At 44.0% G+C, this 16848-nt stretch overlaps 1 protein-coding gene across 1 annotated transcript in view; it reads left to right on the top strand.

Moving 5' to 3' along the window:
* MGAT5B (alpha-1,6-mannosylglycoprotein 6-beta-N-acetylglucosaminyltransferase B) overlaps window positions 1-16848 on the top strand; it is a 184368-nt gene that overhangs the window by 81674 nt on the left and 85846 nt on the right. The window contains exons 4-7 of the mRNA XM_063960440.1: window positions 10250-10397; window positions 11528-11637; window positions 13991-14064; window positions 16534-16701. Of these exons, the coding sequence (XP_063816510.1) occupies window positions 10250-10397; window positions 11528-11637; window positions 13991-14064; window positions 16534-16701 (500 nt within the window). The remainder of the gene's footprint in view (window positions 1-10249; window positions 10398-11527; window positions 11638-13990; window positions 14065-16533; window positions 16702-16848) is intronic.

Here is a 16848-nt window from a genome sequence, read left to right on the forward strand (position 1 = left end):
CTGGATAGGGACAATATACTGTTAACTATAGAGCATTTGAAGGATGCATTACTATATATGCGTGATGCACAGAGGGATATTTGCACCCTGGCATCAAGAGTAAGTGCTATGTCCATTTCTGCCAGAAGAGCGTTATGGACGCTACAGTGGTCAGGAGATGCGGATTCCAAACGACATATGGAAGTATTGCCGTATAAAGGGGAGGAGTTATTTGGGGCTGGTCTATCGGACCTGGTGGCCACGGCAACGGCTGGAAAATCCACCTTTTTACCCCAGGTCACTTCACATCAGCAGAAAAAGACACCGTCTTTTCAAACTCAGTCCTTTCGTTCCCATAAGTACAAGCGAGCTAAAGGCCATTCCTTCCTGCCCCGGGGCAGAGGAAGGGGAAAAAGACTGCACCATGCAGCCGCTTCCCAGGAGCAGAAGCCCTCCCCTGCTTCTGCCAAGTCTTCAGCATGACGCTGGGGCTTTACAAGCAGACTCAGACATGGTGGGGGCCCGTCTCAAGAATTTCAACGCGCAGTGGGCTCACTCGCAAGTGGACCCCTGGATTCTACAGGTGGTATCGCAGGGGTACAAACTGGAATTCGAGGCGTTTCCCCCTCGCCGGTTCCTGAAGTCTGCTCTACCAAAGTCTCCCTCCGACAGGGAGGCAGTTTTGGAAGCCATTCACAAGCTGTATTCCCAGCAGGTGATAATCAAGGTACCCCTCCTACAACAGGGAAAGGGGTATTATTCCACGCTGTTTGTGGTACCGAAGCCGGACGGCTCGGTGAGACCAATTTTAAATCTGAAATCCCTGAACACTTACATAAAGAGGTTCAAATTCAAGATGGAATCACTCAGAGCGGTGATAGCAAACCTGGAAGAAGGGGACTATATGGTGTCTCTGGACATCAAGGATGCTTATCTCCACGTCCCAATCTACCCGTCTCACCAAGGGTACCTCAGGTTTGTAGTACAAAACTGTCATTATCAGTTTCAGACGCTGCCGTTTGGGTTGTCCACGGCACCTCGGGTCTTTACCAAGGTAATGGCCGAAATGATGATTCTTCTTCGAAGAAAAGGCATCTTAATTATCCCTTACTTGGACGATCTCCTGATAAGGGCAAGGTCCAGGGAACAGTTAGAAGTCGGAGTAGCACTATCTCAGGTAGTGTTACGTCAGCACGGGTGGATCCTAAATATTCCAAAATCGCAGCTGATTCCAACGACACGTCTACTGTTCCTAGGAATGATTCTGGACACAGTCCAGAAAAAGGTGTTTCTCCCGGAGGAGAAGGCCAGGGAGTTATCCGAGCTAGTCAGGAACCTCCTAAAACCAGGCCAGGTGTCAGTGCATCAGTGCACGAGGGTCCTGGGAAAAATGGTGGCTTCTTACGAAGCAATTCCATTCGGAAGATTCCATGCAAGAACGTTTCAGTGGATCTACTGGACAAATGGTCCGGATCGCATCTTCAGATGCATCAGCGGATAACCCTGTCGACAAGGACAAGGGTGTCTCTTCTGTGGTGGCTGCAGAGTGCTCATCTACTAGAGGGCCGCAGATTTGGCATTCAGGATTGGGTCCTGGTGCCCACGGACGCCAGCCTGAGAGGCTGGGGGGCAGTCACACAGGGAAAAAATTTCCAGGGCTTGTGGTCAAGCATGGAAACATCTCTTCATATAAACATTCTGGAACTAAGGGCCATTTACAATGCCCTAAGTCAAGCGAAACCCCTGCTACAGGGTCAGGCGGTATTGATCCAATCGGACAACATCACGTCAGTCGCCCACGTAAACAGACAGGGCGGCACGAGAAGCAGGAGGGCAATGGCAGAAGCTGCAAGGATTCTTCGCTGGGCGGAAAATCATGTGATAGCTCTGTCAGCAGTGTTCATTCCGGGAGTGGACAACTGGGAAGCAGACTTCCTCAGCAGACACGACCTTCACCCGGGAGAGTAGGGACTTCACCCAGAAGTCTTCCACCTGATTGTAAACCGTTGGGAAAAACCAAAGGTGGACATGATGGCGTCACGTCTAAACAAAAAACTAGACAGATATTGCGCCAGGTCAAGGGACCCTCAGGCAATAGCGGTGGACGCTCTGGTGACACCGTGGGTGTACCAGTCAGTGTATGTGTTCCCTCCTCTGCCTCTCATACCAAAAGTACTGAGAATCATAAGAAGGAGAGGAGTAAGAACGATACTCGTGGTTCCGGATTGGCCAAGAAGGACTTGGTACCCGGAACTTCAAGAGATGCTCACGGAAGACCCGTGGCCTCTACCTCTAAGAAAGGACCTGCTCCAGCAGGGGCCTTGTCTGTTCCAAGACTTACCGCGGCTGCGTTTGACGGCATGGCGGTTAAACGCCGGATCCTGAAGGGAAAAGGCATTCCAGATGAAGTCATCCCTACCCTGGTCAAAGCCAGGAAGGATGTAACCGCAAAACATTATCACCGCATTTGGCGAAAATATGTTGCGTGGTGTGAGGCCAAGAAGGCCCCTACAGAGGAATTTCAACTGGGTCGTTTCCTCCATTTCCTGCAAACAGGACTGTCTATGGGCCTAAAATTAGGGTCCATTAAGGTTCAAATTTCGGCCCTGTCGATTTTCTTCCAGAAAGAACTGGCTTCAGTACCTGAAGTTCAGACATTTGTAAAAGGGGTACTGCATATACAACCTCCTTTTGTGCCTCCAGTGGCACCTTGGGATCTCAATGTTGTTTTGAGGTTCCTTAAGTCACATTGGTTTGAACCACTCACCACTGTGGACTTAAAATATCTCACATGGAAGGTGACGATGCTGTTAGCCCTGGCTTCAGCCAGGCGTGTGTCAGAATTGGCGGCTTTATCATATAAAAGCCCTTACTTAATTTTTCATTCTGACAGGGCAGAATTGAGGACTCGTCCTCAATTTCTCCCTAAGGTGGTTTCTGCTTTTCACATGAACCAACCTATTGTGGTGCCTGCGGCTACTAGGGACTTGGAGGACTCCAAGTTACTTGACGTTGTCAGGGCCCTGAAAATATATGTTTCCAGGACGGCTGGAGTCAGAAAGTCTGACTCGCTGTTTATCCTGTATGCACCCAACAAGCTGGGTGCTCCTGCTTCTAAGCAGACTATTGCTCGTTGGATTTGTAGTACAATTCAGCTTGCACATTCTGTGGCAGGCCTGCCACAGCCAAAATCTGTAAAAGCCCATTCCACAAGGAAAGTAGGCTCATCTTGGGCGGCTGCCCGAGGGGTCTCGGCTTTACAACTTTGCCGAGCAGCTACTTGGTCAGGGGCAAACACGTTTGCTAAATTCTACAAATTTGATACCCTGGCTGAGGAGGACCTGGAGTTCTCTCATTCGGTGCTGCAGAGTCATCCACACTCTCCCGCCCGTTTGGGAGCTTTGGTATAATCCCCATGGTCCTTACGGAGTCCCAGCATCCACTAGGACGTCAGAGAAAATAAGATTTTACTTACCGATAAATCTATTTCTCGTAGTCCGTAGTGGATGCTGGGCGCCCATCCCAAGTGCGGATTGTCTGCAATACTTGTACATAGTTATTGTTAACTAAATCGGGTTATTGTTGTTGTGAGCCATCTTTTCAGAGGCTCCTTCGTTGTTATCATACTGTTAACTGGGTTCAGATCACAAGTTGTACGGTGTGATTGGTGTGGCTGGTATGAGTCTTACCCGGGATTCAATATCCTTCCTGATTATGTACGCTCGTCCGGGCACAGTATCCTAACTGAGGCTTGGAGGAGGGTCATAGGGGGAGGAGCCAGTGCACACCACCTGATCCTAAAGCTTTTATTCTTGTGCCCTGTCTCCTGCGGAGCCGCTATTCCCCATGGTCCTTACGGAGTCCCAGCATCCACTACGGACTACGAGAAATAGATTTATCGGTAAGTAAAATCTTATTTTTTCAAACCCAGGGGCAGATTTATTAAGCCTGGTGAAGTGATAACGTGGAAGGTGATAACTCACCAGCCAATCAGCTCCTAACTTCCATGTTACAGGCTGAGTTTGAAAAATGACAGTTAGGAGCCGATTGGCTGTTGCGTTATCACCTTCCACTTTATCACTTCACCAGGCTTAATAAATCTGCCCCCCAGTCTGTAACATGGAAGTTAGGAGCTGATTGGCTGGTCCTTTATCAACTTCCACTTTATCACTTCACCAGGCTTAATAAATCTACCCGAGTCCCAAAAGTGAGAATCAGATATGGCTGTCAGGTGCGGGTGCCTGGGGCTGGTGGAAATGAATGCTGATGATGATGTAGACAATAGCTAGCACTACATAGCTGCTTTTAACTGCTTCTGAAGCTACATTCCTCATTGTTCATGCCTATGTTATGTGATGTCAGCATATGTCTGCTAATATTATTTGTTCAGAAGAAAGAAGATTACATCTACTCAGTTATAGAAGATTGTTTTCTTTAAATCAAACCTAACAGTCAGTGGTGTAACTACCGAGGGTGCAGGTGGGAAGCTGCTATTGGGCCCGAGATGTTTCCAGGGCCCGCTGCTCCCCCTGCACCGAGTCAACTAGAAGGCCCGTGGTGGAGGTTTGGGGGACTGCTGGGGCTGGCTCTTACCACCTGCAGGGCATCCCGAAGTGCTGTCATTGTACACCAAAGCTCCGCCCCCCGGCTGCGCTAAGCTCCCCCTCCCGACCACCCGAAGATGTTTCACCAGAGAAGGAGCCCCCTGGTCACATGAAACTCCACCCCCCAGCCGCGCTCAGCTCCGCCCCCCTCCCCAACCACCCAAAGATGTGTCACCAGAGGAAGAGCCCCCTGGTCACACAAAACTCAATCCCTGGCCACACAAAGCTCTGCCCCTCCATGGAGGTGGCCCGCTCTCTTGTGAAGCGTCCTGTCCTGTCCTTCCACAGTGCTTCCTGCAGTTATCCGTGTTGGGTGTTGATTATATGCTCACTCCCACTCTTTCCCTCTCTCTCCTGCTCACTCCCACCTCTCTTTCCTTCCTCTCCCACTCTCTCTCTCTCCTGCTCACTCCCCTTCCCTTTCTGCTCTTTGTATCTCCTGTTCACCCCCTCCCTCTCCTGCTCACCCCCTCCCATCTCTCTCTCCTGCTCACTCCCCCCCCTCTCTCTCTCTCTCTCTCTCTCTCTCTCTCTCATGCTCACTCCCCCTCCGCTCTCTCTCTCATGCTCACTTTCCCCTCTCTATCTTTCTTCTGCTCGCTCCCCCTCTCTCTTCTGCTCACCCCTTCCCTCTCTACCTCCCTCTCTACCCCTCTCTCTCTCTCTCTTTTGCTCACTCCCCTCCCTCTCTCCTGCTTACTCCCTCTGTCTCTCTGCCCCTCCCTCTCTCTCCTTTTCACTCTCGTTCTTACCCTCTCTCTCTTGCTCCCTCCCTCCCTCTCTCTCCCTCACCTGCTCACTCCCCCTCCCTCTCTCTCTCCTGCTCACTCCCCTTCCCTCTCTGCTTTCTCTCCTGCTCACTCCCCCTCCCTCTCTCTCCTCCTCTCTCTCTCTCATTGTAGTGACAAGGGAGGGGGGGGAGGACTTTCAAGATTTTGCTATGGAGCCCACACAGTTCTAGTTATGCCCCTGCTAACAGTGAATGTGTCTTTTGCAATATAAAATAAAATAAAAAAATGTTATTTTTATCTTTAGAAATGGGGGAGTTGCTGAACATTCACATTGCACAAATGAATTCAGTTGGGAGTAAGGGAATCTGATGTACGCCTGATATAATACACCATAAATAAGGATAGGACTAGTGATCTCAGAGCAAACTAGCTAAGAATTTTAGGAAGTACTCAGTTGTCAGCAGAATTGGTTTAATTTTAAATAATGGATTTGTTCAAATTCTGCTGACATTTAAAAATGAGAATTTGTCCTTCAAGTTATAATCTCATATTCTTTCATACATTCTCAGCTACAATTCCCATAAGCTTGACACGTTATCAAAGGCAAACATTTATTTATTAATTATTTTATTTACAGTTTTTTAAATAGCACAGCAAAGATTTATTTGATCTGAAGAGAAATTCCGTTGTGCTTTACAATTGGAAACAACAGTGATAAGACCAACTGGGTAATAACAGACAGTCATAGAGGTGGGTAGGCCCTGCTTGCAAGCATACAATTTATACAGATTATTAGATATGATATTTAAAACAACATTCAAAACATTAACACACAGAGGGGGGAAGTACTAAGCAGGGACAAGAGTGGAGAAGTTGCCCATGGCAACCAATTAGCTGCTCTGTATACTTTAATAGTATGCAAATTACAAATGTTACGTCATTGCTAATTAGTTGCCATGGGCAACTGCTCCACTGGCTCACTTCTCCACTGTTTTAACTGCTTAGTACATTTCCCCCTTAAAATTCCAGTGACAAGCTGTAACTTAAATTCACAGTATCGCAGTTGGAGCATATATCCGGTCTGCATACTGGTACAATAAAGCACAATCAAACCTTGTATTTTAAATTGCAATCGCCTCGCTGGCGGCCATTAGCATGCTGGGCGGCCTTGCCCTGTGCTGAGTGGCCCCCAGAATGCGATCACAAGCAGTTGCAGTTTTGATAGTTTAGCAAAACTGCAACTGAAGCTAAATAAGGTCCTAGGGGTCTATTTACTAAGCCTTGAATGGAGATAAAAGTGGATGGAGATAAAGTACCAGCCAATCAGCTCCTAACTGCCATGTCACAGGCCGGGATGGAAAAATGACAGGAGCTGGTTGGCTGGTACTTTATCTCTGTGCCCTTTATCTCCATCTAAGGCTTAGTAAATAGACCCCTAAGTACCAGCCTTAACTGTCATTTTTCAAACACAGCCTGTAAAATAGCAGTTAGGAGCTGATTGGCTGGTACTTTTGTCCAATTTATCTCTCTCCCAGGCTTAGTACATAGACTCCTTAGCCATATAAATCCTATTATTTAGAAGTACCTAGAATCTAGCGTAATTTATCTGGGGGTCAAGTTTTTAAACATGTGGCTCTGACTCTATGGAACTCACTTCCCCATACAGTTTGAGAGGCCCCTACTCTAGAATCCTTCAAAAACAGACTCAAGACTTTCCTGGTAACTGAAGCATTTCCATAATTATTCCTTTGATATCTCCATGCTCTCTGTATTTTCTGAAAAGTTTTTCTGTACTTCATTGTTTTTGTACTGTATTATGTTAATTCTGTTAAGTGCCTTGAGTCCTATTGGAGAAAGAGCACTATATAAATAAAATGATGATGATGATTATTATTATTATTATTATTAATTTCAAGTTGAGAACATTTAGTTAAAGTGCAACTAATTACCAGAATGTCCAGAGTATTAGGGGTCTATTTACTAAGACTTGGGGCCAGATGTAATGAAGTACAAGACGGCCAGAGCTCCGAGACTCCGGCCGAACTCGTACATGTTTCTAAAGCAGCAAACCAGGTTGCTTGTGCCTTATGTGTTTACTGCTTTAAAAAAAAATTGAGTTGGGCCGGAGTCTCAGAGCTCCGGACATCTCGCACTCCATTACCTCAGGTCCATGGACGGAGATAAAGTGGATGAAGATCAAGCACCAGCCAATCAGCTCCTAACTGCCATGTTAGAGGCTGTGTTTAGAAAATGACAGGAGCTGATTGGCTGGTACTGAAGGCTTAGTAAATAGACCCCTCAGTACCTTATTGCACGCGGAATGCTTTAAAATGTATTTCTCCATCATCAAAGGTTACGTTCACTTCACTAGCATAAACATAATACACATGCTGTTGGTGATGCTAATGGGCATCTTTTTAGATACAGATGACAGGAGCATAGGTTCATTTACTTTTTAGGTTTTGGGAAGGAGGGGGGGGGGAGTGCGCAAACATCCAACTTGGCATCAGGCTCACAGCTTATAGGTATGGTCACTTAAGATTCCACTAAGAACTGGAAACTGTGGAAAGCTTCAATATTTTATGAAAAACCTGGTGTTATTGTGATCAGAACGGGAGACACAGAAAAAAATAATCCATTGATGATAGATACACAAGGATAAAGTATAAGGGTCAAGCAATAGAACACACATAAGCATTGCATAAGGGCAGAATAACTCAAACACAAACCACACACATACCCATGTGCTATAGCAGCTTTGCTGTACGCAGATTTCCTTCTCATACTCCGCTGCTCAGATAATGAAATCTTCAGGCTAGAGGGAGGGGGATATTGCCACAGCAGCTTAAACTCTTCTTGGAGCTGTTGAGAATTGGAATCAAAGACAACTTTATAAACCCCTCCAGCAATTTCTCCCTCCCCCAACTTATGAGGACCGACAGAGCCCCTAGGGACTCGGAGTCATGAGGAGAGAGCAAGAAAATCTGCAGCACAATATAAGCAGAGAGTAATAATTATACACACAGCTACATGTTTAATGTATGAGTACTGTCTGTGTCAGTATGTCACCCTGCAGGCGGAGAGTGGGTTCTATGTCCCAAAAATTAGTTCTGTCCTCTGTCACTGTGTCACATTGCATATAAGTAACAGCGTTTACTAAGCAGAGCAAGATCTTATGGATAATTCAAATTAATGGGCCTCCAGTGTCTTCAGACACAGAAATTGCATTGCGAAGGGCTAAACATTAGTAGATGTGGTACCGTTTGTGTAATGTCATTTTCATATTTTGTGGCTGTGATTGAATCAGAACAATGTGGAATGGATAGAGTCAGTGTCCCATTGTTCCTTTTGTTTCCTATGTGTTTTGAACACAAACTGCATAGGCACTAGGGATTCTCCCTAATATCCCTGATTGGATGTATTCCTGGCTTTAGATACAGGTATGCCATTCTTTGGGGTGAGATTGGGCTCTGGGCACTGCAGTGATAGTGATAGATGCAAAGAGAATGTTGGCATGGGGGAGCAGAACAATTGCCCCTCTAGCATTTCTCTTGTTTTTACAGATGAGAGCTGGCACTGAGGGAAGATTGGCGCTTCTTACTGTGCAGTAATTAGTGCACTAAGCAGTACACAGTCACTGAGTATATACCCTACATAGCCGTGCAGCTGTTTAAAGAGTCTATGTGGCCCAAACAAGCAGACACACAACAGATTTTCCCTCAAGGCTTCAGAAGCACAAATAGGTACAGTTAGGAATTTTTCATGAAAACATCATTGCTTGCTCATCAGGAATTTTCTCTGCAACTTGCCATGATATCATGTTAGATGGTGCTGCTGTACCATGGTCAATTTACTTGTGATCAAACATATTCTGTCTTATGTTAGTGGATGTACAAGATTGTTTATGAAGTATATACATAATTTACTCTGAATCAGTTAGGATCTGACAGAATTCATGACTCCCCATAGACTCAACAAGATTTGGTGAGATTATCCACATATTCGTAACTTTGGGGCATCCTCAAATACAGGTACTGATGTGAATCCTTGGGGAAGGTATTTTCCTTACACGGCAGACCGTAGGTGGTATCTTTGGCTGATCTCAGTTTTCTGAGCCCCTGATCTGGTGAGCAAGTTGTAAATATCAAATTTGCAGAAGGCCGCGCACATACTTCCCATAACAAATAGAACATGTGCATAGAGGGCCTTGAGGAGTGATAAAGTGGACCAATCAGCTTCTGTCATTTTTCAAACAGCCCGTAACATGGCAGTTACGAGTTGATTGGATGTTAGTATTTCTTTCTCCACGGCTTAGTAAATCTCCCCCTGTAGTTACATAAAACTTGCATTACAGTGGACATCATGAGGGCTGAATGGTGTGCTCATTCACCAGCTGTAGCTATGCCAGGCACATCTCCACACTTATGTTGATAAATCACGCTTTCATTGCTGTGCCAGCGCTCAACAGTCTTCTCAATGACTCTTCATTATAAAATACTAACGACCTCACTTCTCATTTTAGCATACCATATGTTGCTTACCTGCTGTACCTATAAAAACAGAGTTAAATTGCTGTGTGTTTCTTCATATGTGGCTACAGCATTTATTCTTTTTGAATGATATCACTGGGGTTGAAGTCAGATCACAGTTACAAACTTTTAGGTCTGCATACAGTAGTTTTTCCAGTGAATAAAGAGATAGCTTGTAGCCTGTGAAACCATATCCATCTATGGCCCTAATTTATGAGCAGTCATTCGATAATCGGCCGCTGTGCGATTTCGCACAACAGCGATCAGGTCTGAATTAGGCCATATGTCCAACACAAACCCTTTAGTCTAATCCCAACTCTATTCCTACAACTTCTTTCAGCTTGGCCTAGTATCATTGGGCATGTACTGTAGGTGGCTATAATGTAAGAATGTCTATTTGTTCCAGTTCTGGGCATGGGAGAGTCACGTGGAGCCTTGCGCAGAATGAATGACATATTAGAGACCCTGGTAAGGAGGATGGATATCTTAGCAAGACTGGAAAATGCCAGCGAGTCTCGGAGGGTAGAGGACACTGGACACTTCACTTTGGACAGGTCTGTAACTTTTATATGTGTATATACTGTAAAATGGAATATTAAAGTGCTAGCACAAATCCACAAACGTTCACAGTACATTGGTACCACGCTGTACAATATGTACTCACAAACACACCTTATTATCTGTCTGGGGCCAGGCCATGACTTATTTATTGCACAATTTACAGCAGAGTGGGAAAAGGTAGATGATCAGTGTAAAAGGGAATTGTCAGTACACTCCTTAACTAGGAGATATAAACAGTGTGCAGTGTTTCTGTACTAATCCTGACAGTTCTGTGCCAGCCTCTGGAATCTTGTCTTTTCTGGCTTTGCAACAGAGCACGCTTGGAATTGTCTATACAGCTTTACATAATAGGGAGAACTGTGCAGCCATGGGAAGTTATTTCAGCCCTGTGTAAGCTTTATCGGTGTGTAGTGCCTATAAACCTTATTATTGTAATATATAAAGTCTGAGGGTGAGATTTATCAAAGCTTGGAGAGAGATAAAATGGAGAGAGATAGGGTTCTAAATAGAGATGAGCGGGTTCGGTTTTACTTGGATTTACTCGGATTTACCCGAACCTCCTTATTGGCTCACGGACGTCACGAGTTTTGGTTAGCCAATAAGAAAAATCCAGAAAAAAAGAACTTGCGATAATTCTGGCGTAAAGAACCGAGTAAATCCGAACCCACTCATCTCTAGTTCTAAACAATTAGCTTCTGTCATTTTTCAAACACAGCCTGTACAATGATAATTAGAGGCTGATTGTTTAGTACTTTATCTCTTTCCACTTTATCAAATATCTCCATCTGTCTGATTTCTTCTCTTTCTTTTAGACGATTTGTTTGTGAACAATTCATATTTTAAATATTTATGTTACTTCTACAGTATAATGCCAGCTTAGGGTGTCTAGTGTCCACTTGATGTCCGTCTACATATATTTATAAATACATTTATCATAAATCCAGTACTGTAAATAGAAATACATAATCTAATTGTGGTAGCATCCTTCCATTCTCATGCCAAACATTGCAGTATTGGGCCTGCAAATAATGTGCGGCAAATTAACATTACAGCCAAACAGACATAGGCTAGAAAGCATGAATGACACTGCATGTCACTTGTAGTGCGTGTATATGTCTTGCAGCGTGCAGTCAATGGGTCTGATGGAGAAGATACAAGCGATTGCTCAGAATGTGTCTGACATTGCAGTCAAAGTGGATCAGATCCTGCGGAACAGCCTCTTGAGAGGAAAAGGTGAAGCATGCCAGATAACTAGATATGACTTCCATGTGATATCTGGATCTCAGTGATCATAAGATAACTTTGCCCCAACATGCCTGGGAATATAATGCATATGTCTGAGGCAGCTGGCATACGCAGCAGGTTTGGAAGGCTGCAATATTTAGAACATAAATAAAAAATGCTAATTGTTTTCTAAGACTAACTTAGTGGGTTCTAGAGTTTATTTTTGTTAGTTTTATTACTAATTAATTAGCCTGTTAATCATTGACCCAGCCCACAGCCCCATAACCCCACTACAATGCTCTCTTGATATTCGCTTGGTGAGGCCCTTCAGACATACATCTCCCTTTTTATGCTTCTGCCGGAAAACTCACAGTGCATCTTATGCTATGTACACATAGGTCCTCATTCCGAGTTGTTCGCTCGATAGCTGCTTTTAGCAGCATTGCACACGCTAGGCCGCCGCCCTCTGGGAGTGTATCTTAGCTTAGCAGAATAGCGAACGAAAGATTAGCAGAATTGCTACTAAATAATTCTTTGCAGTTTCTGTGTAGCTCCAGACCTACTCCTAGATTGTGATCACCTCAGTCCGTTTAGTTCCTGGTTTGATGTCACAAACACGCCCTGCGTTCGGCCAGCCACTCCCCCGTTTCTCCAGCCACTCCTGCGTTTTTCCCTGATACGCCTGCGTTTTTTAGCACACTCCCGGAAAACACTCAGTTACCACCCAGAACCCCCCCTTTCCTGTCAATCACTCACCGATCAGCAGTGCGACTGAAAAGCGTTGTACGAACACCAGCAAAACTGCTAAGTTTTTAGTTAAATAAATTAGCGCATGCGCGCTGTGTACCATGCGCATGCGCATTTAGCAGCAAAATGCAGCATAGCGAAAATTGGCAACGAGCGAACACCTCGGAATGACCCCCATTATGCAATCCCATACGATACAATATCATGATATTGTATAAGATATCTTATCAGATCGGATTGTGTTTACACACTACAAACGATGTCTAGAAACAAAGTCATCACTGGAGTTCTAAAGAACACAATATCGTCTCATCAAGACTGCATGCAGTCCGATGTACGAGGTCGCATGTGACCCGCGGGAACGCGCATTGTACGTCGGATCATGCATACACATTATGCAATATCATTTAGGACTGAACAATATCGTTCAGATTGTGAACGATCTTGCATAGTGTGTATGGACCACTAGTACCAGCAGTTTGGGGGTAATTCCAAGTTAATCGCAGCAGGAAATCTTTTAGCAGTTGGGCAAAACCATGTGCACTGCAGGGGAGGCAGATATAACATGTGCAGAGCGAGATAGATTTGGGTGTGGTGAGTTAAATCTGCAATCTAAATTGCAGTGTAAAAATAAAGCAGCCAGTATTTACCCTGCACAGAAACAAAATAACCCACCCAAATCTAACTCTTTCTGCAAATGTTATATCTGCCCCCCCTGCAGTGCACATGGTTTTGTCCAACTGCTAAAAAATTTCCTGCTGCGATGAACTTGGAATTACCCCCTTTGTCTCTTCATAGAAACATATCTGTGTAGCCTCTTGAGTACACTGAGTTGCTGACTCTGAGTCAGATGCAACAGTGTCTATGTGTACTTCTTTTGTCACAGTCGCATCTGCGATTTAATGCTAAACCCTTCCCTGCTGTACATCCTTATGTCAGAATAGTAAAATCCCAGTCACTGCCCAGGAATGGGCAATACGTATCCCATACATTTATGCGACTGTGCCTCTCAAACAGTCCTGCACCTCTGTGCACTCACACCGTGGGATGCATTTGCTGTGAGACTTTTTAGCAACTTAGATGCATGCACGTTAACCATTTTCGTGAATATTGGTATTGCCTCCAACTCAGAATCAAGTCCTGAATGAGAAGCAAGTAAAGTGCAGGCAATGTGAGCAGTACTAAGCATACTTGTCTACCTGACCCTCTCCATGAGGGAGAAAATGCTCTGTTCCTGGACTTTCCTGGTAATGTATGATTGCCATCACCTGTGGTGAAACACCTTTCTTATCCATTAACTAGCTCACCACAGGTGATGGCAATCATACATTACCAGGAAAGTCCAGGAACAGAGCATTTTCTCCCTCATGGAGAGGGTCAGGTAGGCAAGTATGGTACTAAGCCATGACAACACAGGGCTCTAACACCTTCTGAGAGCTAAGCGCCTCATGCCTCAGCGATGCCACTGTGTTCTAGAGAACATAGGCTGAGGAGCTCCTTTTACTGTGTGTCTATTGCATGTAGGCAACAGATAGACTTTTAGGGAATCAAACATGTGCTTATCCTAGTTTGATGAATATTTTTTATGTGTTACATTTAATAATATATGTTTTAGTGCTTGAAGGTCAGAGGGATCTTTGTGACATCCCAAGAGACCCCTGGTTTCCAGACTGTTTGGGAAAAGTAGAGGTATGTGCAATGAGCTAGAATCAAATAGTCAAATCAAATGTACAAATACAATGCAAAATAATCTCATATAATTCAAATGTAACAGCAGTTTATAAAAAGATGACATGCCCCCTGTAATAACTAATACCTGGGTCTACAGTGGCAGTAGAGCCCCTGAGAAATCAGCTCATCTACCTACACATAATTATCACTTGTTAGAGCATAGGTCTGCAATCTCGGTCCTCATTACCCCACACAGTGCATGTTTTGCAGGTCTCCTCACAGAATCACAAGTGAAATAATTAACTGCACCTGTGGACCTTTTAAAATGTGTCTGTGAGTAATTAATACACCTGTGCACCTGCTGGGTTACCTGCAAAACATGCACCATGTGGGGTAATGAGGACCGAGATTGCAGACCTATGTGTTAGAGGTATAGTGAAAAAAATATATACAGTATATGAAGAGGAGAGTGGATGGAGGTTTTATGTTACATTTAGAAGAAACTGTTTACAGTTAATGATACATTGTTAGAATGAATGAATTGGACATAGCACTTTCATCCACTAAATACATTAGTAAATAGGCTACCAACTTTTAATAATATTATTGATATGCTCCCTAGGTGGAGGAGGGAGGGGGTGTAATAGCATACCTCCCAACATGACCCTCTCCAGGAGGGACAGAATGCTCTGCTCCTGGACTTCCCTCTTAATTTAATAGGGTGTGGGAATCAGGAAGTAAGATAGGGTTGTCCAAAAAGTAATGTAAAGTAATGCCTAAATGCTCATAACTTCAAAGTATTTTACTGCAAATTTTCAAATCTGTAGCTATAATAAATTTTAAGTCTTAGTTACAGAATGACTCTACTCAAAAAAAATCACCATCTGCCCTCAAACATTTTCTCCACCTCTCAACCCAAGCTGTGAAGCCACTTTGGAAAAATTCCAAGAGTTGGTGTTTGACCCAGGAACGTATGGTGTTTTTAACAACCCTTATGTCATCAAAATGTTGACGCTGGAGACAGTTTTTGAGAGGGCCAAACAGAGGAAAGTCAGAAGGGGTCAAATCAGGACTGTATGGTGGATGTGGCATTATTGCCCACCCCATTTTGGCAATGCCGCAGAAGTTGCCATGGTGTAAGATGACATTTGACAGTGGAATTGTTGACCTTTTTTTGCGGATGGCTTCTTTCAGCTTCTTAAGTGTAATAATGTATCGATCACTGTTGGTTGATTGATTGGTTTGGTTCCAAGTAATCGAGAATAACAACTCGGCAATCCCAGAAGAATGTGGCCATAACTTTGTTTAAGAATCGCTGTGATTTTAACTTTTCTGGCCTAGGTGAACTTGGGTGTTTCCATTGCTTTGATTGGGCCTTTGTTTCTGGGTCATAAAGGAATACCCAGGTCTCATCTTCTGTAATGACATTTTCCAAAAACGTCTCAGGGTTGGCTTAAAAATTGGTGAAATGGTCATTGTACACTTCCACCCTCTGGGCCTTATGATCCCTGGTTAGTTGCCTTGGAACCCATTTAGCACACAGTTTATGATATCCCAAATCATTGATTAGTGTTTCTACAGTGCCATGGCTACTGTAGAAACTGATATCTCTGATGGTCACATGTCTTTCTGAATCATGGCATCAACTTTGTGTCGGTTCTCTGCTGTCACTGCAGTTGATGGTCTGCATCACGAGGTTTGTCGCACACGGACGATTCTGCCAATTGAAAATGCTTCATCCACCTTCTGACACTGCTATAATCAATTGTACGCTCACCATACACTTTTTTCAGTCTTCTGTGGATTTCTGCAACACTGCAGCCTTCTTTTTCCAGAAATTCAATGGCGGCTCTTTGTTTAATCTTGGATTCCATGGTATTTCTTTAACTAGCTAAACAAAAATACATATATAGTCAGCAGACATTCTAAACTACAAACTGACAAAGTTTCAAATAAATATTGCATAGTATTTCAGAGCTATGAGCATTTAGGCATTACTTTATGGAAAACCGTCGTATTTTGCGAGAGTTCTGTCAACCAGGATGATTTTGCCATGTAAATAATTGCCACTAAAACTGGAGAACTCTCACAAAATCTCAATTTCTGATTCTCACACCCAATAACATTCCCCCCTGGGTGTTAATGTTAGCGAATGGTCAACCCAGAGTTGCCATTTTATGGTACAGCTTACCTTCTTCTATGGGAGTATGGTGGTGATAAGTATGAGTGTTTGGTGATGAAGATCAACACAATGGCTATCATAGAAGTATGGCTTTTGTGGTTAGGTATAAGAGTTCATGCTGCATGATTTTCAAATAACATTTGACGTCTCTCACTGCATTTGTAGCCCAACAGTATTCCATTTATGTCATTAATACAAGTCATTACCATTGGTTAGTGAGCAGGCAGTTGTTACTACTAAGCCATCTTATTGTTCGCACCGCCTGTCTTCTCATGATCCTATGTTATCTATGCTCTGTGTTTCAGTGGATGCGATCACGGTGGACATCAGATCCGTGTTATGCTTTCTATGGGGTGGACGGCACAGAGTGCTCGTTTCTCGTGTACCTTAGTGAGGTGGAATGGTTTTGTCCAGTGCTTCCTTGGAGAAATCAATCTATAAATCCCTTTTTCAAACCCCGCCCCAAAAAACAGGTATAAATTTAGATTTAAAGGAATATATAATGAAAGAAACCACCAAAGAATGTAGTGAAATAATTGTGCACTGGGAAAGCTCATTCATGTTTTTAATTGAATATTTTAGACCGCAACAGACAGTGCCGCAATTATTCTGTAATGTCC

This window comes from Pseudophryne corroboree, chromosome 3, assembly GCF_028390025.1.
Source record: "Pseudophryne corroboree isolate aPseCor3 chromosome 3, aPseCor3.hap2, whole genome shotgun sequence".
Classification (NCBI taxonomy): Eukaryota; Metazoa; Chordata; class Amphibia; order Anura; family Myobatrachidae; genus Pseudophryne; species Pseudophryne corroboree.